The sequence below is a fragment of the Cydia fagiglandana genome, chromosome 8 (genome assembly GCF_963556715.1).
Source record: "Cydia fagiglandana chromosome 8, ilCydFagi1.1, whole genome shotgun sequence".
Classification (NCBI taxonomy): Eukaryota; Metazoa; Arthropoda; class Insecta; order Lepidoptera; family Tortricidae; genus Cydia; species Cydia fagiglandana.
The window spans coordinates 11,814,849-11,838,740 of record NC_085939.1 but is presented as its reverse complement, the minus strand read 5'-3'; the positions used below and the strand labels follow the sequence as shown (position 1 = coordinate 11,838,740).

At 37.2% G+C, this 23,892-nt stretch overlaps 1 protein-coding gene and 1 long non-coding RNA gene across 3 annotated transcripts in view; one reads left to right on the top strand and one right to left on the bottom strand.

The window, feature by feature from the left end:
* LOC134666784 (proton-coupled zinc antiporter SLC30A1) overlaps nucleotides 1–23,892 on the bottom strand; it is a 54,550-nt gene that overhangs the window by 11,396 nt on the left and 19,262 nt on the right. The window contains exons 7-9 of one of the 2 annotated variants that reach the window (XM_063524071.1): nucleotides 10,462–10,585; nucleotides 9,799–9,894; nucleotides 1,438–1,777 (exon numbers count right to left, since the gene is read on the bottom strand). In XM_063524071.1, the coding sequence (XP_063380141.1) occupies nucleotides 1,694–1,777; nucleotides 9,799–9,894; nucleotides 10,462–10,585 (304 nt within the window). In that variant the 3' untranslated portion in view covers nucleotides 1,438–1,693. Of the gene's footprint in view, nucleotides 1–1,437; nucleotides 1,778–9,798; nucleotides 9,895–10,461; nucleotides 10,586–23,892 lie in introns of those variants that run through there. The other variant, XM_063524069.1, reaches the window with a different exon arrangement.
* Nucleotides 17,331–19,196, top strand: LOC134667039 (uncharacterized). Its single transcript, XR_010098585.1, has 2 exons — nucleotides 17,331–17,654; nucleotides 17,835–19,196. It is a non-coding gene; the product is annotated as an uncharacterized LOC134667039 (long non-coding RNA).

Genomic DNA, 23,892 nt, shown 5'->3' with positions numbered 1-23,892 from the left:
AATAAGTTCATTTTTGAATCAGATTTTGTTCCGGCCGTACTTTTCTTTCAATAGTTGTCTCTTATCTACTAGGTATAGAAGTAAGTAGTGCATAATCGTTTTACATCATATTTTCTAGGAAACGTTCGTATTTGTCATGCTGAAATAGTCAACGTCAGTACTTTTTGTACAGAGACTGACTGAAATAGCAAGACAGGTCCGTATGTTTCCATGAAAATATGATGGAAAATAATTATCCACTAGTACATCTGCTGTACTCATGGAGACGATTCTACCAAACTCAATGAGGTTGCGTTGTTTTATCATTATCACCTAGTTCTTACGGCCGACTTCTCTTTGCCATTATAATATCACGGAAAGTTCTCTTTATTATTATGCTGCCGAGCAACGGCATCATGTTTTCATCTCGCGCCTTGAAACCGTCACGACGCTTAAGATTTCAACTTTTTAGAATCTTTCGTTTGTCAGCTTTTTTTGCGAACAACATTTTTGCAACCTTGCAAAACAAATATGTAGTAAACGTCGCGTCGGTGAAAAACGGTACGAAGATAATACGATATGTGTGTTTTCGTTCGCTCTTGACATTTGCTTGAACAAGGTTACATTTTTAAATTATTACAGTGAAGTGACCGCCACCGGGTAATCTGCATACTATATGCCATCGTCTAAAGGGTAGGCCAATTTAAATCGATCCCTCATAAAAACTGCACAAATATCGATCACTAAAGTAGATAAAGACATGAAATTACCTCGGCGCGGCGTAACAGCCGTATTAGAGAAATTGGTCGCGTGTAACGTCCAATCATTGTTTAGATTGTAATCATGAATATCATGATAAACAACGATACATTAACTCCGACGGTCTTTGATGGAAATGTCAACTATACGTCTCGTAATTTTATCTTATTAATAATATTACATGCGAAGAGCATCGAACACAAACTTAGTGTTAGGTACCTATATGACCCGAATATTAATGCCAATGTGTACAGTGGCGTTCAAAAGTGCATGGATAGATGTTGACCGTAATGCCTTAACATTACGGTTGAAATATGTCCATGCACTTTTGAACGCCAGTATACATGAAATGTTGCTTTTAACTTTCAGATATAAGGTCTATTCGGTTGATTCAAGGGAGTAATAACAAAGAGTTATTGATTTGATTAGATATGTAAAGTCTTGGCGTACTGTAGCGACAATAGCGACATCTACATCTGCTGAAAAATTGCTATCTATCACCGACCCTTTAAGGATCCATTTCCATGTAGGATCAACCGTTTACTGTTCATTGGCAGAATATAACGGACGTTTGCATCTCACTCGGCTTGATTCTACAGGGAAGGTATTAACATCTAAGATTTTGTATAAGTAAATACCGAAGTTCATCAATATCTAATACCTACTTACGATCTTCTAGGCTAAGTAAATGAAAATCAGTTTGAACAACATGTTATTTTACTCATTCTTAAGTTACGTTACAATAATATTCAATATATAAACCTAATTTTGGCACAGTCATCACAAAATATTGTATGTCGTAATATCACATTTTCAATAATCACAAAATAAGCAGTGGTTAACGAATCTTGAACCCATTAGATTTAAATAGGCGGCAGCAGTAATGCTGAAACTTTATGCTTATAACTTATCGTAGACAGAGGGTTGAAATTTCGTTAGCCCGACTGGAAGTTTGCTAAATAATTTTGACCCCTTCGGGGTCTAGGTCTTTCGGGTTTGGCGACTTGATCATCTGCTCCCATTTCAATGATCGTATTTCCTTAAAAAAATCGATTTCTTATTTTATCATTTGTATAAACTGAAATTACAAATATTACTTTGAATGCCGAATAAAGATAGAAATATGAATGAACACTAACATATAATCACCTTATTCATAAAAGTCTACTAGAGTTGACAAGCCGATAATAATTGTTTGTCCCTTTCTATCATACTAATATGTCGGAAAGGGACAAACGATTATTATCGGCTTGTCAACTTTAGTAGACGTTTATGAATAAGGGGGTTAGTACCTATATTTTCAAAGCAAAAGAGAAAAGACTATTACTGAATCAGTAAGCATTCAACACCAGATGAGGTCAAGTCAATTTGCAACATAGAGAAATATAAGCAAGGAAAGAGTTATTTCGTAGTCGACATCTAGCGCAAGTAGCGGAATTTATCAGTTCTGCTAGTTGACAATAGATGTCGCGACGAATGAAAACTCTAATGCTCAACAATTTTCAGCTAATATTATAACCGGAACTCTATTTTCAACTCCTTCTGCTTGTAATACTATTACAGTGAAACCTGGTTAATAGGCACCTGGATAAATGGAAAACCTCAATAATTGCAACCAAAAGTCCGGTCCCGGTCCCTTGAGACCAAAAGGCCTCTATAATTGAAATTTTGGAACCTCTATAATTGCAATTTAGATTTTAGTGCTTTTCATAATTTTGCCTCCGTAATTGACCACATCGCAACTAAGACCTCTATAATTGACACTGTGTTAAATAAAATCCGTTATTTTTGCTCTTTTTAGTGTTCCGTACAAAACTTTGTTTACGGAACACTTATGGGATCACTTCGGTCTTGCAAATCAGTTAAATACGTTTTTCTCAGAGACCGTTTGACATATATACCTAAAATTTGGAACAGTTATAGCAATTACCACTACTCATATTGTGAATAAGTCAAAACTGCTTATTTCTTATTAAAGGGGGAAATTTAGGGGGTTGAGAGGGGTAGGCTGAAATTTTTTTCATTTGTAAGAATCGTGTGGGGTACCATTAGAAAGCTTGCAAAAAATTGAGCCGATGGACTGATTTTGACTTCATTTTAGACTGCAATAGTTTCGTCAAAAAATGCATTTAAAGTTGCAAGTTTTCATACAAAAATTTTCACCTCTGTCCTGGCGATTTTCGCGAAAACTATAGCTAACAGGCAGCTGACCAGTCAATACCCAACTTAAAGAAGCATGGAGACGGCGGGAAAATTATCAGCTTAACTTTATCTTTATTAGTTTTTCAACTGCAGCTTGACCTTTGGTTGCTTAGGGCTAGCTAACTGATGCTTACACTGGTCAATTCATATTAGGCGAGAAACATCCTTAGTTAAAACTTTGGCATTGAAATTTATGACTTATGACTTTGACACAAAGTTTAATTCTGCTTGCTTATTTTTGTGGGATATTTAATTTTATCTCAATAGCCTACTATAAGTATGAGAGAGATCTACAAAATACGACCTTATTATATTGCAAATAAGTTTCAGTTTCGAACGGGCTTTCCAAGCAATGGACTAGGCATATCAAAATACTGAAAAATTCAAATTAAGAATTCCGTTCTTGACTGTCGTTGTGTTTTTTTTTCCACAATAGGACACATAGAGTTAGTAAGGCGTATAGAGATAATAAAGTCATTTAATATTTATGAACAGCTTTGGCCTCATGTATAGATTTTATTGAGAGTATCTGATTCGTCGAAACAATATACAGAATATTCCTTTTCATTAAGTACCATTACATTTCTGTATGAATTGTATAATTATAATATCTATTAATTATATTCAGTACTTATGTATATTTTTGAACGGATCCGGTGAGCAACAAGATTCAGGGCTATAACCGCGAAAATAGAAGTTCGCAAATGGCGAGCATTTTTTTCTGTCACTCTAATTACGCCTTCATTGGAGTAAAAGAGAAAGATCCCCGCAAATTGCGAATTTCGGTTTACGCGGTAGCCCCTCAGTCCTGTTACGAGAAAATTATTTTGGAAGACATTAATAGTATATGACAGTTAAATATCACAGTTTTTAGAAACAAAGGTAAAATTGACGAAATATTTAAAGTAAGCCGATCTTGTTTTTTAGCAGTTCTAAATATAGATGGTCAAGCAAATCTTGTCAGTAGAAAAAGGCGCAAAATTCAAATTTTCTATGAGACTATTTCCCTTCGCACCTACATTTTTCAAATTTGCCGCCTTTTTCTACTGACAAGATCTGCTTGACCAACTATAATATTAAAGTCTATACATATATATGGCATAGAACTAGAAACAAAATCAAATAAAAAATAATTTGGCCAAGTCCGAGATAGCTCGAGGCATTTAGTGTTCCGTACGGCTACCATCAGTTTGGCATTGACATAAACGATATCGTGAACGTAATTTACTTCCTATAGGTATATCTCTTTCGCACTAATATGTCAGTACGAGCGAGATGCATAGAAAGTAAATTACGTTCACGCCCACGGTAGCATTTATGTCAATGCCAAACTGATGATAGCCGTACCGCTCGCATCGTTACATTTTACAGAGGTTGTTTGCCTGTTTTTAGGATACCGTATTCAACTACACACACAGAACAATAGTACAAAGTGTCTAAGTGCGAAGGCCGAAGGCCGAGCTTTAGCAAAATGTCATCGCTTTAGCACAGAGCAATAGTACAAGTGTCTAAATGTGAAGGCCAAAGGCCGACCTCCGCGTAGCCCGAAGGCCCGAAACGTCCAGGATGTCAGTGCTTTAACACAGATCAATAGTACAAGTGTCTAAATGCGAAAGCCGAAGGCCGAGCTCCGCGTGGGGCCGAAGGCCCGAAGCGTCCAGGATGTTAGTACTTAAACACAGAACAATAGTATAAGTATCTAAATGCGAAGGCCGAAGGCCGAGCTCCGCGTAGGGCCGAAGGCCCGAAGCGTCCAGGCTGTCAGTTCTGTGTTTAACCACTGACATCTTGCAGGCATCGGGCCTTCGGCCCTACTCGGAGCTCGGCCTCCGGCCTTCGCATTTAGACACTTGTATTAATTACCTGTGTTTAGAACTGACCTCCTGGATGCTTCGGGCTTTCGGCCCAATGCGACTTCAGCCTTTGGATCTTGCGACTTAGACACTTGTACTTAAAAATACTTGGAAAAGTTACGGGCGGCGCGCGTCTGTCGGACGCTTCGGATCTTCGAATCGCTCCTTCGGCCTTTGCATTTAGTTAGATTCTTGCACTATTGCTTTGTGTTTGAATACCGAAGTCGAGCATCTCGCGAATGCTTGATGTATTATAATAATTTAGAGTAAGGCCAAGCGCGCACCACGATTTTTTGTCCTGCGATAATTTTGTCGCAGAAATGCAACGTATGTGTTTATATGTTAGTGCGCGCATATGCGACAAAAAAATCGCAGCGATTTTTATTAAATTGTGATTTGTCACATTTTTCCGCGATTGTTCGCGACGCGATTGTCGCAAAGTGAATTGCAGCATGCGGAGTTGTATGGCCCCGCGCGCACTATGATAATAAAATCGCACCCCGGCCGGACCTCAGCCGGCATTTCGCTCTCCAAACCCCAACATCTCGGCACCTGCATCTCCAATGGAGTCTCAAAATGAGACGCTAGATGTTGACCATTTAATTATGGAAATAGACGGGGATCACCTTTGTGTTATAAATGCTCAAAGTCATACAGCAATTGCATATTAAAGACACGTTTCATGACAAGCGACTGGTCGACTTTTTCATTTTCATCGCAGTGCGCGCAGTGAATTTTCTGCGATATATTACAGCGCGATTCTAAAATCGTGTCGCAAAAATTAATATCGTGGTGCGCGCTTGGCCTATAATACCTTAAAATGTATACTCCTTCAATTTGAATTTAGAACTCATTATTATTTTTTATTTGATTTTGTTTCTAGTTCTATGCCATATATATGTATAGACTTTAATATTATAGTTGGTCAAGCAGATCTTGTCAGTAGAAAAAGGCGGCAAATTTGAAAAATGTAGGTGCGAAGGGAAATAGTCTCATAGAAAATTTGAATTTTGCGCCTTTTTCTACTGACAAGATTTGCTTGACCATCTATATTTAGAACTGCTAAAAAACAAGATCGGCTTACTTTAAATATTTCGTCAATTTTACCTTTGTTTCTAAAAACTGTGATATTTAACTGTCATATACTATTAATGTCTTCCAAAATAATTTTCTCGTAACAGGACTGAGGGGCTACCGCGTAAACCGAAATTCGCAATTTGCGGGGATCTTTCTCTTTTACTCCAATGAAGGCGTAATTAGAGTGACAGAAAAAAATGCTCGCCATTTGCGAACTTCTATTTTCGCGGTTATAGCCCTGAATCTTGTTGCTCACCGGATCCGTTCAAAAATATACATAAGTACTGAATATAATTAATAGATATTATAATTATACAATTCATACAGAAATGTAATGGTACTTAATGAAAAGGAATATTCTGTATATTGTTTCGACGAATCAGATACTCTCAATAAAATCTATACATGAGGCCAAAGCTGTTCATAAATATTAAATGACTTTATTATCTCTATACGCCTTACTAACTCTATGTGTCCTATTGTGGAAAAAAAAACACAACGACAGTCAAGAACGGAATTCTTAATTTGAATTTTTCAGTATTTTGATATGCCTAGTCCATTGCTTGGAAAGCCCGTTCGAAACTGAAACTTATTTGCAATATAATAAGGTCGTATTTTGTAGATCTCTCTCATACTTATAGTAGGCTATTGAGATAAAATTAAATATCCCACAAAAATAAGCAAGCAGAATTAAACTTTGTGTCAAAGTCATAAGTCATAAATTTCAATGCCAAAGTTTTAACTAAGGATGTTTCTCGCCTAATATGAATTGACCAGTGTAAGCATCAGTTAGCTAGCCCTAAGCAACCAAAGGTCAAGCTGCAGTTGAAAAACTAATAAAGATAAAGTTAAGCTGATAATTTTCCCGCCGTCTCCATGCTTCTTTAAGTTGGGTATTGACTGGTCAGCTGCCTGTTAGCTATAGTTTTCGCGAAAATCGCCAGGACAGAGGTGAAAATTTTTGTATGAAAACTTGCAACTTTAAATGCATTTTTTGACGAAACTATTGCAGTCTAAAATGAAGTCAAAATCAGTCCATCGGCTCAATTTTTTGCAAGCTTTCTAATGGTACCCCACACGATTCTTACAAATGAAAAAAATTTCAGCCTACCCCTCTCAACCCCCTAAATTTCCCCCTTTAATAAGAAATAAGCAGTTTTGACTTATTCACAATATGAGTAGTGGTAATTGCTATAACTGTTCCAAATTTTAGGTATATATGTCAAACGGTCTCTGAGAAAAACGTATTTAACTGATTTGCAAGACCGAAGTGATCCCATAAGTGTTCCGTAAACAAAGTTTTGTACGGAACACTAATAATAATGAGTTCTAAATTCAAATTGAAGGAGTATACATTTTAAGGTATTATAGGCCAAGCGCGCACCACGATATTAATTTTTGCGACACGATTTTAGAATCGCGCTGTAATATATCGCAGAAAATTCACTGCGCGCACTGCGATGAAAATGAAAAAGTCGACCAGTCGCTTGTCATGAAACGTGTCTTTAATATGCAATTGCTGTATGACTTTGAGCATTTATAACACAAAGGTGATCCCCGTCTATTTCCATAATTAAATGGTCAACATCTAGCGTCTCATTTTGAGACTCCATTGGAGATGCAGGTGCCGAGATGTTGGGGTTTGGAGAGCGAAATGCCGGCTGAGGTCCGGCCGGGGTGCGATTTTATTATCATAGTGCGCGCGGGGCCATACAACTCCGCATGCTGCAATTCACTTTGCGACAATCGCGTCGCGAACAATCGCGGAAAAATGTGACAAATCACAATTTAATAAAAATCGCTGCGATTTTTTTGTCGCATATGCGCGCACTAACATATAAACACATACGTTGCATTTCTGCGACAAAATTATCGCAGGACAAAAAATCGTGGTGCGCGCTTGGCCTTACTCTAAATTATTATAATACATCAAGCATTCGCGAGATGCTCGACTTCGGTATTCAAACACAAAGCAATAGTGCAAGAATCTAACTAAATGCAAAGGCCGAAGGAGCGATTCGAAGATCCGAAGCGTCCGACAGACGCGCGCCGCCCGTAACTTTTCCAAGTATTTTTAAGTACAAGTGTCTAAGTCGCAAGATCCAAAGGCTGAAGTCGCATTGGGCCGAAAGCCCGAAGCATCCAGGAGGTCAGTTCTAAACACAGGTAATTAATACAAGTGTCTAAATGCGAAGGCCGGAGGCCGAGCTCCGAGTAGGGCCGAAGGCCCGATGCCTGCAAGATGTCAGTGGTTAAACACAGAACTGACAGCCTGGACGCTTCGGGCCTTCGGCCCTACGCGGAGCTCGGCCTTCGGCCTTCGCATTTAGATACTTATACTATTGTTCTGTGTTTAAGTACTAACATCCTGGACGCTTCGGGCCTTCGGCCCCACGCGGAGCTCGGCCTTCGGCTTTCGCATTTAGACACTTGTACTATTGATCTGTGTTAAAGCACTGACATCCTGGACGTTTCGGGCCTTCGGGCTACGCGGAGGTCGGCCTTTGGCCTTCACATTTAGACACTTGTACTATTGCTCTGTGCTAAAGCGATGACATTTTGCTAAAGCTCGGCCTTCGGCCTTCGCACTTAGACACTTTGTACTATTGTTCTGTGTGTGTAGTTGAATACGGTATCCTAAAAACAGGCAAACAACCTCTGTAAAATGTAACGATGCGAGCGGTACGGCTATCATCAGTTTGGCATTGACATAAATGCTACCGTGGGCGTGAACGTAATTTACTTTCTATGCATCTCGCTCGTACTGACATATTAGTGCGAAAGAGATATACCTATAGGAAGTAAATTACGTTCACGATATCGTTTATGTCAATGCCAAACTGATGGTAGCCGTACGGAACACTAAATGCCTCGAGCTATCTCGGACTTGGCCAAATTATTTTACCTCTATTATTGAAACGAGTCTTACTTATTACCTCTGTAATTGAAATAATGTAGTTGTAGACAGCAGAAACAATATTTTAATAGCAATGATCATTTTATTTATATCTTCATCCAGAATTCAATTTATTTATTGGGTATCTATCACAGCCTGTAGTAGGTGAAGTAGTTTTGTTAAAATCATAAACAAAGTATGCTTTTTACATTCTAATGAAACTTTCTTCTACAATTCAATTGAATTTTTTAAACCCAAATGATTAATAAGAAAATAAAGTAGTAATTAATGTAGTGTAAAAGTACAAGTATTGACAGAAGCTATATATAGGTATATATGTATATATAGCTTTTTTATAGACTAGAAACCCAGAACGTAAGAGTGTAAATCTACTTTCAATGGTTATTTGCACCTCTATAAAAGAAATTTGTCAGAACGCAACCTCTATTAATGAAAACCTCTATAATTGACACAACGATTTTTTGAACCTCGTTAATTGACACGACCTGCTTAAATGAAAAACCTGGTTAATTGACAAAAAATGGCCGGTCCCTTGAGATTGCAATTATCCAGGTTCCACTGTAGTTGTAAATTGTTTTAGCAGTACATTTTTCGCCAGCAGCGACACTTGTGACATCTGGTGTCAAGTAGCTGTACTGATATATCCACTCCTTGACGCTAGATGTCGACTAGGAAATAACTCGCGTTTTGGTAAACAAAACTGATATATGGAGTTAGGTACCACTCTTTCCTTACTTAAATTTAAATGTCTTTAGGGTTTGCAATAAAAAAAATCGGATGTTAACCTTATCCGTGATCGGGGTCTGGATCTAAAAGGTACATCGGTTTGACCATAGAGAAAAAAATACATAAATTGCTCACTCCATACATCAGTTTTGGTACCAAAATATTAGTCTTTTTGGCACCAAAACTGATTTATGGAGTGAGCACTCTTGTCTTGCTATATTTCGACTTAGAATCGGTCAGCTCCCTACAAACGTAATTAAGTACTAAGGTGCAGTAGTAAGTTACCTGCTGATTGGGTCCGCAGCAGGTGGCGTTGTGGCAGAGATCGTCGGCGGGGCAGTGCAGCGCGCACGGCGCCTCCCCAGCGTTACCGGTCAATACCTGCAACAACAATCAACAACAGTTCTTATCGAGTCCATTTCAACTGGCCTTAACTAGATGGAGTTAATGCGTTTTTATAACAGGTTGCTTGTTGCCCGTTCTTAAGAAGTGTATAAGTAGGAAGGCAGGTTTCTATAGGCGTAGTTGTCATTGGAGGCTATCAAGCGTTTCGTGTAATGTTACGGCTACCGTGGCGCCACTGGTATGTTCGCCGAGAACAGAGTAGATGACTTTTACGATATAATGAGTGAATCGACGACCAGCATTGTTAATATAGTGTACAGTCAGCAGCAGAAGTTGCTTAGCAGGCCAGGTGTTCAAAATGATCTTGATGCGACTTTATTGTTAATAGAATAAGAGCGTGTCGAGGTTATTTTGAACACCTCGCCCGCTAAGCAACTTCTGCTGCTGACTGTACACAACCTGCTACTGTATGAGCAAGATTTCCGCTGCACCTATTTAATTAGTACCTACTTTTTAATTTTCATTTATAGCTTTAATTTTAGTCTGTTATTGTAATGTAATAAACCTGAATAAATAACATTTTTTTTTTAAATATAATCTTACCTCATTCCCGTCTAAGGGTATCTCAACGAACTCCGGCTGTATTGTGGTGGAGTGGATTCCCTCGTTGTGGAAGAACTCCTTCACCTTCTCCGCTATCTTCATGTACTCTGACAAGTTTCTACACCTGTGGTGACAAGAAAACAAATTATAACATATCAATTTAACTTATAGGGACCGTGCGCGTTGGAGGGTCTGCCATCTTGTGGCCTGAATCGGAAACACATGTGCACATGTACATTGCCAAAGCAAGTGCTACCATCTACCGTTCTCGTCGGTACATTACCATGTGCATAGTAGGTCTGCCATCTTGTGGGCTACATAAGAAGCATGAACGACACATTTACGCTTAGCTAAAGTTCATGCACGGGACCTATTTACGCCTTTTCACGGCGCTTTTTAACCTATAGTCTGTATCTTTAGGTATTTAAAAAAGAGTACTCAAAATCTACCCTCAAATGGCTTCTTAAGCCAGTTGAGGGTAGATGAAAACATTACATGATCAAGTAATGTAGGTTAAAGTCAGGTCGTTCAGTGACAGGTCCAGGTGGTTTTATATTTGGTTGGTTAATCCATAAATGTTATAACTAACCGAAAATGTAAAACATATTGGTTTACTTTTCTTTAAGTACCTAAAGATACAGTCTTTAATTAGCCGACTTCAATTTGATATAAGGAGGAGGTTCTGTATTCGGTTTGGTGTTTTTTCAAGATATAATTACAATGGGGTTGGCAACTGTCAAAGGTTTGCATAGATGGCGCCATCATAGCTTGCCCCATCTCTAGTTTTTTTTTCTATTAGATTTGGCTTAAAGGGCTGGCATCCAGGCTATAAAATTCCAAAGAAAAATCCGAAGTATATGACACAATTCTAGGGATTGGCAGGGAAAGCTATTATGCTAGCGCCATCTGTAAAATAATTCGACCGGACAACCCTATTTCAAACAAACGTGACAGCAGCACGTCGCGTCGTCGCACTCTAGATTGGACCGTAATAGTTATAGGACAACACATCAAATTGAACCGTTTACCCTTGTCATTATGGTTCAATTTCACATATGGTGCCGCTACCGCATGAAGCCGGAATTGTTCTTATTTCTTTGTTGTTGCAAGAAAATATTCTATAATCTCATCTTTGAAAATGTCTGATTTTCAACCTTATACCGTATCGTATCTTTGCCTGCGCTACCTATTTTCGCCTAATTTGACATAAGTTGTCATTATTAACAAAATGTTTCTATGTAAGCCTTACATAAAACTGCTAAATACAAAGTATTTTTTACGGGTGTCAATATTCTTTGATCATTCTGCAGCTAACTTCACACAGTTGACTTTTAGTGAGGTTTTTTCGCGACGCCGACCACACGTTTTTATAAACCAGTGTTTTAACTTCAGTTTTAAACGGTGATACGGACCTGGTAATGTTAAACTTTTTACATGATTATATCCTATAACTATCTCTTTTTCATATGAAACTATTATTTAATGGCTAGCTCACGTTTAGAAGTCACAATTTGATAAAACGTTGGAAAGGGTACTTTGCGTCCATCTTGTTGCCAAATTTCGCCTACCCCTAGGGTTGACAAATTTTTTGTACCACATTCATTGGTGGATGACATTATTTGTTTCCAAATTTAAATATTTTCTTATGTTCAGTTATTTTAGTTTACGCTATATGCAAATGTTTATTTCTACTCTTACCGATATTAAATAGGTACCAAATAGGTATTTTTATGTCTTATTTTGTGTAAATAAGGTTGATTTGATGTCAATTACGATAATAACAACAATTTTGCAACAATTAAACAATTTTGTTAATAATAATATTTTTTTTAACTTATAAACCATTACTCCCCTTTATTTGACATGTTGGTTAATTTTTGGCAGCCCTAGCTTCATTATAGAAAATGTATGAAAACGACTTCAGACTGTTACCTAACTTCGCCTACTACCCCGTTTTTTAAATATATGCCTAGTCTGGTATAGTTAAGGTTCATAGTATTTTAGAACATTCCAAGGAGATGCGACTTAAGAGCCCTTATTCCTTAGAGCGTTCGCCGGTTTTGCGAAATAACACTCGATAGATGGCGCTGGCGCTTGATACGCGAGCGCCGGCAAAGCTATGCGCGTTTCAACGCAGACGAGAATAATATTGATACTTTTCAATTTAATTTGCAAGTAAATTTATTTTAACGTTATATTGGCACTCTTTTATAAGCATGATAGTAGTGAATAGAGTGTATGTGTTGAGAAAATATATAACCAACGACGAATAAATAATAATGATTGTTTACCTATGTCATGGAATTATTGCGACAAGTTCATCCATGAAGTCAAGGAACTATTCAAGTCAGTTCACCAAGGAAGTTGAATAATTAAATGTTTGAAAGATAAGATTATACTAAATTATAGTATATATACATACGGTGTTGCTTATTTCGTCGAAATTGAAATTTTCTATGTCTCACCCCCTTAAATTGTTCTCTTTCACTAAAAAACAAATGTGTATTTTTTTCAGAATTTTCAATTATGTTTTAGGGGTCGCTACCGAATTTTGAAAATTTGCACCCTCCATACAAGATTATTTTTTTGTCTTTTTTCTTGTTTTTTTTTATATGAATCAATGGGTCAGGATCAGGAAAATAATACCACTATTTTTTTAAAGCTTATTATGCGTGTTTTAGGCGTTCTAAATATTCATTCAGCAGTGCGCACTCCTAAAATAGGAATAAAAATTAAAATATATTGACTATACCTAGTATTGAATTACATGTAAATAGCTTTCATATACTTTGACTCACTGTCTCACTAATTAAACTCACAACTTGATCTTGATATCTGTATCATTTAAGCCACTAGGCCAAGTTTGGTATCGTTTTCGTATAAATCGGGGGTGCCGAATTCATTGTCATCATCATCATCATCATCATCAGGTGTCATCATAATGACACCATTCCGAAGTAAAAACACATAAAATATGAAGAAAAAAAATACTTTTTATAATTCCTCTTCACACTTAAACTGCTGAACCAATTTAGTTAAACCCACATTATAGACGGGTCTAACGCGGGTATGTGAGTTAATATGTGTTCAAAACGCGAAAGTTTAAAATATTCAATTTAGTTCATATTTGGTATAGCAGAAGGTCTAAGGTCCTGTTTTCTAAGGGGACCTTGCATTTTGGAGACAAAGCAAACCGCTTGGAACAGGTGTTTCTGGGGGTGATCTGAGCCGATTAAGCCCGGTTGCCAAGAGGTTCCACCCAGCAGGTGGGCAGGGGAGGGGGGGCAAAAGTGGCTCCGGCGCGCCTCACTCTAAGCTATATATCTGCATACATCTAGCAACTATATCAAGTTTGGTGTCTTTTTCGTGTAATTCGAGGATGAAGAATTCATTTCTGTGACTAAATTTTCACTCTTCCATACAAAAAAATCGAGAAATTAAAAATTCCAAAAAAATCTTTTCACTTATTTTTTCGAAAATCTTCTACAAAATTAAAACTATGAGGATTTGCTCTAGAAAAAAAATACCTGTGAATAGCCCAGTTATCCTACTATATAGAATAGTAAACTTGTTAAACATTTTTTTTTCATAACTCTGATAAAAAAAATGTTGTGTCGCGCGGCGTACCTGCATTGTAAGAGCGGTATGCAGCGTTTAGGATTTTTAAGTATGTTTCGATGGTTTCTGATAAGTTGTTATTCTTCTGGTTGTAGAAAATTACTTCTGGACGTCATATATATACAAATATAAATTAAACGTATAAATATAGATGTTGGGAAAACTTTCGCCAATAGAGTTATTATAAATGTGATAAAATTAACAAAGCAGATGTTTGATTAAAATGCGGGTTAAAATACGAGTAAGATATATATTGTTCGCAATTGCCACTACATGCCCATGGGTCCGTGCATTTTAGTTTTTTCTTAACGCAGTTGCACCTCCCTGCGCATTTTGTTTTGCAGCGGCAACGAATAAGCTCTAAACAAGCAGCAGCCGCCGCAGGTAGGCTTGTACATATGGGCTCCCAATAACCATTTTGTTTGGACCAGCTCCAGTCAGCAGGACATGGAAGCTGTTGCTGAGGGGCTATAATCTGTCCCCAAACATAGCCTCCTTGGTAAACTGCACGGAAAAATATGTTTACGTGGGTAGGGCATCTTCCATTGGATGCAGATTCTCTAACTGAAATTTTTTTTTTTGTAAAAAGTACTTTTCGGCACTCTTTTGCACTCGTACTTGTACCTGATGTACTCGTAAAATCAGTAACAAAATACTATGCATTTTGTTAAAATAACGTCTAGGGGCCAATTCACACCTCGTAAGACTCTTACTTGCCATACAAGACAATAACAATTTTTATCAATATTGGCAATGCCTGCTCAATATTGCCTTGTTTGCCGTATTTAAACCCCTCCGTTACGGCAGGATATGCGCTCCAAGCTTGAAATACGCTTTTTTCCCTGTCCATACAAAAAAGAAACAGTGTCGCAACCTGAAAAGGTGTGGAAGAATGACAAGACTTCTGACCTTCCTGGTCCTGTAAAATAAATTATATATCTATGCGTTACAAATAAAATCATATATTTAAAGAAAGTTTGCAGCACTTGACCAATTGCCCTGGTGAGCTGTCTCGTATACTGCGGTGACATATTTATTTTATTTACTATTAATGGAGGATTGGCACAGGAAAGAATCACCTGTTCCTCTCGTGCCATGCTATTGCATTTTCTTAAGCTAACGTTTGTAGTTCTTCCATTAATTGTAAATAAAATAAATAAATATGTCACCGCAATAAGAGACAGGTCAACTGGGCTAATGGTCACGTGCTGCAAACTTTCTTTAAATATATGATTTTATTTGTAACTCATAGATATATGATTTATTTTACAGGACCAGAAAGGATAGTAGTCTTGCCATTCTTCCACGCCTTTTCAGGTTACAACACAGTTTCTTTTGTGTGTGGAAAGGGAAAAAAAGCGTATTTCAAGCTTAAAGCGCATATCCTGCTGTAACGGAGGGCCTTCTTCTTCGTTACACTCTTGATAGAGTGGTCGTGGCCATTATGAAAACTTTTGAGCGACTCATTTAACGACACGTCGCCATTCCTCCCGTAGAGCTGCTTTCCGTAAGCATTCGCTTACTGTGACCGACACACTGATTCGGTTTGGTCAGTACATCTCATTAGAGATCTTCCCCTAGCCCTGTCACCTCCTACTCTTTCTTGCACAACTAGACGTTCTGTAGATGTTCCGTCTCGACGAGACACGTGTCGAAAGAAGTTGAGTACCGAGTTTTGCCCGTAGAAAGCAACCGCTCTTTAATGCCAAGCTCCTCAATAATTGATGCTCAGTCCATGATATGCCCAGCATTCGTCTCCAGCACCACATCTCTAGTGCATTCACTTTCTGTTTTTCGGATGCCCTTAGTGTCCATGTGAGACATACAGCATACAGAAAAGTGGGAAATATGAGGGATCTGACAATCCTGGTTTTAGTGGTCCTTGTAATGTTCCGGAGGGATTTAAATACGGTAAACAAAACAACATTGAGCAGCCAATTTTGGAAAAAAATGTTATTGTCTTGTATGACAAGTAAGAGTCTTACAATATTAAATCTGAACAGATTTGAATTACGAGATGTGAATTGGTCCTTAGACATTATTTTGATACTATGCATTGTGTTACAGTGTTCGGATCAGGTACAAGTACAAGTGTAAAAGAGTGCCGAAAAGTACTTTTTACAAAAAATAATCTTCAGTTAGAGAATCTGCCTCCAATGGAAGATGCGCTACCTACGTAAACATATTCTCCGTGCAGTTTACCAAGGAGGCTATGTTTGGGGACAGATTATAGCCCCTCAGCAACAGCTTCCATGTCCTGCTGACTGGAGCTGGTCCAAACAAAATGGTTATTGGGAGCCCATATGTACAAGCCTACCTGCGGCGGCTGCTGCTTGTTTAGAGTTATTCGTTGCCGCTGCAAAACAAAATGCGCAGGGAGGTGCAACTGCGTTAAGAAAAAACTAAAATGCACGGACCCATGGGCATATAGTGGCAATTGCGAACAATATATATCTTACTCGTATTTTAACCCGCGTTTTAATCAAACATCTGCTTTGTTAATTTTATCACATTTATAATAACTCTATTGGCGAAAGTTTTCCCAACATCTATATTTATACATTTAATTTATATTTGTATATATATCACGTCCAGAAGTAATTTTCTACAACCAGAAGAATAACTTAACTTATCAGAAACCATCGAAACATACTTAAAAATCCTAAACGCTGCATACCGCTCTTACAATGCAGGTACGCCGCGCGACACAAAACATTTTTTTTATCAGAGTTATGAAAAAAAAAATGTTTAACAAGTTTACTATTCTATATAGTAGGATAACTGGGCTATTCACAGGTATTTTTTTTCTACAGCAAATCCTCATAGTTTTAATTTTGTAGAGGATTTTCTAAAAAAAAAGTGAAAAGATTTTTTTTGAATTTTTAATTTCTCGATTTTTTTGTATGGAAGAGTGAAAATTTAGTCACAGAAATGAATTTTTCATCCTCGAATTACACGAAAAAGACACCAAACTTGATATACTTGCTAGATGTATGCAGATATATAGCTTAGAGTGAGGCGCGCCGGAGCCACTTTTGCCCCCCCTCCCCTGCCCACCTGCTGGGTGGAACCTCTTGGCAACCGGGCTTAATCGGCTCAGATCATCCCCAGGAACACCTGTTCCAAGCGGTTTGCTTTGTCTCCAAAATGCAAGGTGGTGGACCTTAGAACCCCAGCTAGTAGGTACAGAGATAGTTTGAGTCCCAGGGAATAACATAGCAAACTTTTAATCTCAAAAAATATCCCTTAAGGATGTGAAAAGGGAGGAAGCAAATGAAGCTTTATTTGTAAGTATATAAAATAAAATAATATTAATAATCTATCAACCGCATCTAGATCGATAGTGCTCGTCAAGGCAAATCTATTGAGCCCAAATACGATGGAGTTATGATGAGTAGATTCGGAGTTCTGGTGACCAACTCCTGTCTCCATCATGAGAACCTGGGCTTCATCTAGATCGATGGTGCTTGTCGGGGCAAATCTATTGATCCCAAACACGATGGAGTTATAATGAGTAGATTAGGACTTCTGGCGACCAACTCCTAACTCCATCTCATTAATGGAGTCAGGAGTTGGTCATATCATATCATATCATATCATATCATTTATTCAGTAATGGTCATACATTGTCATTTATATATACAATTCACTTAATGAACTAAGGATAGTAGAATTAACTAAAAAATTTACATGTCAATTTGCATAATAAAAGATGGAATGTTCATATTTTTATATAAGTAAAAAATAAATGTCAGGTCACCAGAAGGGGCTCGTGACTCTGGACATCATCTAGATAGATGGTGCTCGTCAGGGCAAATCTAATGAGCCCAAACACCATGGAGTTATAATGAGTAGATGAGGATTTCTGGTGACCAACTCCTGACTCCATCATGAGAACCTGGACTTCATCTAGATCAATGGTGCTCGTCGGGGCAAATCTATTGAGCCCAAACACGATGGACTTATGATGAGTAGATTAGGACTTCTGGTGACCATCTCATCATGGAGTCAGGAGTTGGTCACCAGAAGGGTCTCATGACCCTGGACCTCATCTAGATAGATGATGCTCGTCCGGGCAAATCTAATGAACCCAAACACGATGGAGTGATAATAAGTAGATTAGGAGTTCTGGTGACCAACTCCTGAGTCCATCATGAGAACCTGGACCTCATCTAGATCCGTGGTGTTCGTCAAGGCAAATCCATGGAGCCCAAACACGATGGAGTTAAGATGAGTAGATTAGGAGTTCGGTGGCCAATTCCTGACTCCATCAAGAGAACCTGGACATCATCCAGGTCGTCCGGGTATAATTAAAATGCAAACCCTAACCAGAATTCAAGTAACACTGAAAATCTATCACATAAGCGAGAGTCGGTTGTTAAAATTTAATATGGTGTGAAAAATGTACTCTCCCTTGGATCAAGATTTTCTAATCATAGTATACAACAGTTCTCGGAACTCGCTCAATGTTTACGAAGCAATGAGCGCCTGACGATCGAGCGCAGGTCCGTTCCCTAAGCGCGCTCGGCGGAGAATGAGCGCGCGGCGTCGCTGCAGCGTGATTTATAGGTCTTTTAAAAAAATATATATTTACGGCAAGGTAGGTCCTATAGTTATGATTTTTTTTTAATGAGTAAACATAAAGTTACAGTTTGTTAAAATATTTTTTTTGTGGCAAAATATAAGTCCAATTAGCGATAAAAAAATGTAATGTAACCCTGTTTTCACCAAAAAAATTAAGAAAACTCGGAAGGTGTTTTATCATGTTTTTTAAATGAAAGTTCGATTTTCAAGCATGTAAGCCCCTCGTACAACATATGATGAGTTGAATTGTAATCATTCATATACCAAATAATTCTTTTTTACTGCAAAATTGAGAGCCGAAACGACCCTTCTCACTGCAAATTTTGAAAAAGACTTCTAAGAAAACTCATTTATTTTAGGTTCAAAAAGAGAAAATGAAAATTAGAACATTTGCAGCCCCTAGTTTAAGAAATGATTATTTAAGTACGTTATCAGTTTTTGAATAAATACTAATAGTTACGTCGTAATCTTGAATGAAAAAGGAAGCATTTTGCAAAATACGCTCGTCTGTAGGAGTAAGGACTCTTAACATGTCTAAGTCACAGAAAAGTAAGTATTAGTGGCAAGGCATGCCATAGGCGAAGATTGGGAAAAATACCCAAACATCGCCTATTGCCTTTGGGGCCATTTATTACCAACTTAACCAATGAAATTCAAAGTTTTAGTGGTGTATACTGATAGTTAGGAATACTAAAAAACGTTTTTTCGCCTTAACGGATTAAAATGCTTTCAAATTTGAGAGATATTTTGAGAAAAGTGTCAAAACCCAGGCGAAGATACGCAACTCTACGGTACCGATATTATTAAGACCTAGTAATATGAATGTTTTCGTCGCTTTATTTATTAAATCTGACTATGTATTATGTACCTTGTAACCAATTATGTTTAAAAATATATATGATAAAAGTTAGGCTATCAAGTTAGGTCATATTGTAGGAGGATATGTATATAAGCGAATCTTACTGTTACATGAAGTTAGTTTGTGTCGGCAAGTCAACGGAACTGGTAAATAACAAAACTTTTATATTTCTTTAGGAAACCAATATTTTTTACTAATTTTAATTTAGTTTTATTATGATTGTATGTGGGGCGAGTAATACTTACAGATGTTGTTATTTTACGATAAACTCGTACGAAATTTCTTTGTATTCAAATGTTGAAGACTGAAAAACCAAGATTAAATCAAGATTGAAATGTTTCTTCTTTTGCAGATACGAAAGGCAATAACGATTCCTAACTCAAATTCAACTTTTTTCCAGACTTCGAAATGAAGTTCGCTATTCTCGCTGCCCTTGTCGCCCTGGCCGTCGCCGCGCCTCCCAGCGTTGACGAACAGCTCATTGTGAACAAGAATTTCTACCCCGACTCCTTCGCCATCTACACCGGCAACCATGACATCGTCGACATCGTCGTGCCCCTCAACCAAATCAACTACTCCGAGGATAGCAAAGAAGAAACTGACGCGAGACCAAGCTCACTATCTTCTTCGTTGAAGCTGATGTGAAAGACGATGGAACTTACGACTACAAAGGATTGTATGTCTATAAGAATGGTGTAGCCAAAAAGGTGCTTGAGAACGGACAGTGCTCAACATACGCTAAGAACAAGATCGTTTACTTCGGCGCTAGCGATGGCATCTACAAGTACAACGAACAAGACCAGTCTGCGACCAAATATGGCACCGTTTCTGACAGCGTTATCAGAATGGCTGTCGATACTGAACACGCACGTGTATATTACTTAACTTCAGACTACGTTCTTTACAAATTTGATGAAGATGAGAAGGTGGCCACTAAAGTTGAAGCAGTTAAAGACGCTAGAGACATCGTTTTCGATTACGACGGTATCATGTTCTTCTACGACGGCAACCACCAAGTATACACTTACAACGGCGAGCGTGTCCTTAAAATCGAGGGTCTCCCCGCTCATCCCACTAAAGTAGCACTCGTCGGGGTTCCAGTTTTGGTTAACCAGACGTTCGCTGTTATTGACGGGCGTCTTTATGGACTGAAAATGGATGGTACCAGTGAGATGGCGCCAATTAAGTTCCAGGCTTTACCGACCGCGTATGCCCCGGACGCCATTCTGTACCAATACTATGCGTACAAGCAGAAGATTTACCTGTACAACCTGATGACCCTTCTTTCTAGTAAGAACATTGGCGAACTGAACAAGTTCTTTGATGATAACAAGGAACAGATCAACGTTTACAAGAATACGAAGGTTTCCAGCCGTTTGTAATTTGCTTTGAATGACTAAAGTTTTAATCGAATTTAAACTGTTGTGAGACATACTAACATTGAATAATGTTACGGTTTAGACTCACTGGAAAGGAGACATAGGCTCTCCGAAACATGTCGCGCGAGTGATTTAACACAATTGAGTCTAAAACCTATATAGTTCGTTTTTTTTGCATTAGAAAGAACTCCACAGAAGCAAGCGTGCAGTTTTTATCAGGCTCTTTAATTGTTAATAATTATTGAATTATCTAATGTAGCATGGTCAATGCATATAATTTACTTCAAATTATTACCGCTAAAAGTGCCGGATTTGGAACCACAAGCTTACTTCTGCAAAGTTCTTTCTAGTGCTAAAAAAACGGACTATAAATCGTAAAATTATTCAATGAATAAAGTTTTGTTATAATTTATTTTTCTTTCCTTGTTGTTGTCATTTATTAGTCATATTTCCTGTTATCATATAAGTAGGTAGTGAACTTCAAGAAATATAAAAAGCGACAATCTCATGAACAACTTGTATTCTTATCTTCAATACTTATTACTTTATTTCATAATTAAAATAATACATAAACTAAACTTGTATTCTTGGATGTGATTTATATTAAGTGAATCGTAAATAGAAACATAAATAACGATTTCTATGTATTCTGTTCCGTACTTTATAGTATTTGTTGTTATAGCGGCAACCGAAATAAATCATATATGAAAATTTCAACTGTCTAGCACGGTATATGAGATACAGCCTGGTGACAAACAGACGGACAGTGAAGTCTTAATAGGGTCTCGTTTTTACCCTTTGGGTACGGAACCCTGTGTGTCATCGCAACCAATATTTTATCTTTAAAAAAGATACTAGTTATCTCATAGAAGGTAGCATCCTAACTATAGAAGTGGTATACGCGTGCACAAAACATATGCAATGCGACAATATTAAAAACACGTTCTTACATTCCTGACAACATAACAAAAGCAATCTACGTAATTCGGTCGCACAGTGTTTCGTCTAGAACAAGCTAGGTGGACAAAATTATTTTTTTATGTTTTTGGGTAGTATTCTGGTTAATATTGTTCAATTAAATATAATTTATTGAAAATTTTAAAATACCATGAAAAAAAGTAAAAAAATTAAAATAAAATATATATTTAAATTAATTATATATTTTTTTACAAATAATTTATTAACACATTAATAAACAAAATTTTACAATTCATTAGATACATTATTTTTTAAATTTTTTACTTAAAAATATACAAAAAAATAAAAAATATATAGAAAATTAATTAAAACTTAACTTATTATTAATAATAAATTAATTATTAATCTGTTAATTATTAATAACCCATTAATCTGTTCATGTATTATATCAGAATAATAATTGTTTTCATTGTTTTGCGTAAGTTTTTTGAAGTTCTTCTAAAGGATAATACACGCATGTACCTATTGCATTGGGCAAATAATTATATGATGGATATTTATGATGATCAGCCTTCATTGACCACTTTTTAGTCTGCTTGTAAGTTTGTATTTGTCGATTTTGACTCAATATAATATGATAAGGCCTCATTAACACTTAGCTGCCTAGAATTCATTGAAGTTCCAATTGTTGTCGTAAGAACGAGACTACGTTGGCTTATGTGGATTTTCTCTAATATTTTTTAACATTTTTGCCGTGTTCTATTTGCTGCCGATCACGAATCAATCGGGATTTCAGCAGCAGTTAAAACACTACGTGATTGTACCAGATCTTTAATTCAGCGTTTTTTCGTTTTGAAAGAGGAACTTTTGAAGTTTAATTTGGGTCTTCCTGCAGGATTAACATTTTCAGACGACGTTGATACACTTGGTCTAGTTATACACACTCGTAATTCTATATTTTGGCCATTCAGACCACTTTTAAACTTTTCCACAAATTGCTTCTTTAATCTTGACGCACTATTCCACTTGGTATTCAGTTTTGATGAATATCTGGTTAAAGTATTTTTCAACCGTCTCTCAGACTCTTTCTTGAAATCTCGTAACTCATATTTTACCAATATAAACTGATAAAGGTGGGAATTTCCGTAATTTTTCCTCTTATTTGTCCATTCTTCAAAAACCCCTTCCTTGAAATTGAGAAAACGTGTTCTGCAAAAAAAAATAAAAAAAAATGTTGTGAAAATTTGTGAAAAATGAAATACACACCATCACAAAGAAGGATAATGGAAGTACATAATATGTAAAATCTAGACTGTTGTCAAGTGTTGTCAAGTGTTTCCCAGTCTATCAAAGTTCGACAACTAATTAAAAATTCAACATTTTTAAAGTACATTTTTAATGCTATAGATATGGCACTATTACGAGAGATATGAATATGTTTAAATAAAAAATATAAAGTGCTTACCGTCAGCTATAAGATCCATCGCTACAACTTTCCACAATATAATGTTTTACTTGAAAGAGATGTTGATGAACGCATCACAGAATTGCAACTGATTTAATTGTGCGATTGCACTTATCTCGTTAACTGACTTCGGCGCCCTATAACTCATAAAATTAGAAAGTTAAGCATGATCTATTGATGGGTTTTGGGGTTTAAGAATGTCATTTATCCAATCTAATTACTCATTAGTGGAAATTTGATCATGAATTTTGTCCACCTAGCTTGTTCTAGATGGAACACTGTGGGTCGGGTTATCTGTTGCCCACCATAAACCATACTTTAATGGTGGCGAACAAACAAAAAGTGAGACTGTGACAAGGACAAGCAATAATACTGCTTTCTCTGCTACTCCTACTGAAAGTTCCATAAGTGCATCTCGGTCGGTCGTTTGGCCCCTCCCCCGTTTCATCTCTATATTATTGTACCTTTATGAGTTACCTATCTATATATATAAATGCAAGTGTCCTGACTGACTGACTGACTGACTGACTGACTGATTCATCAACGCAGAGCCGAAACTACAAAAGTCAGAAAGTTGAAATTTGCACACCAGATTGCATTTATAAAGT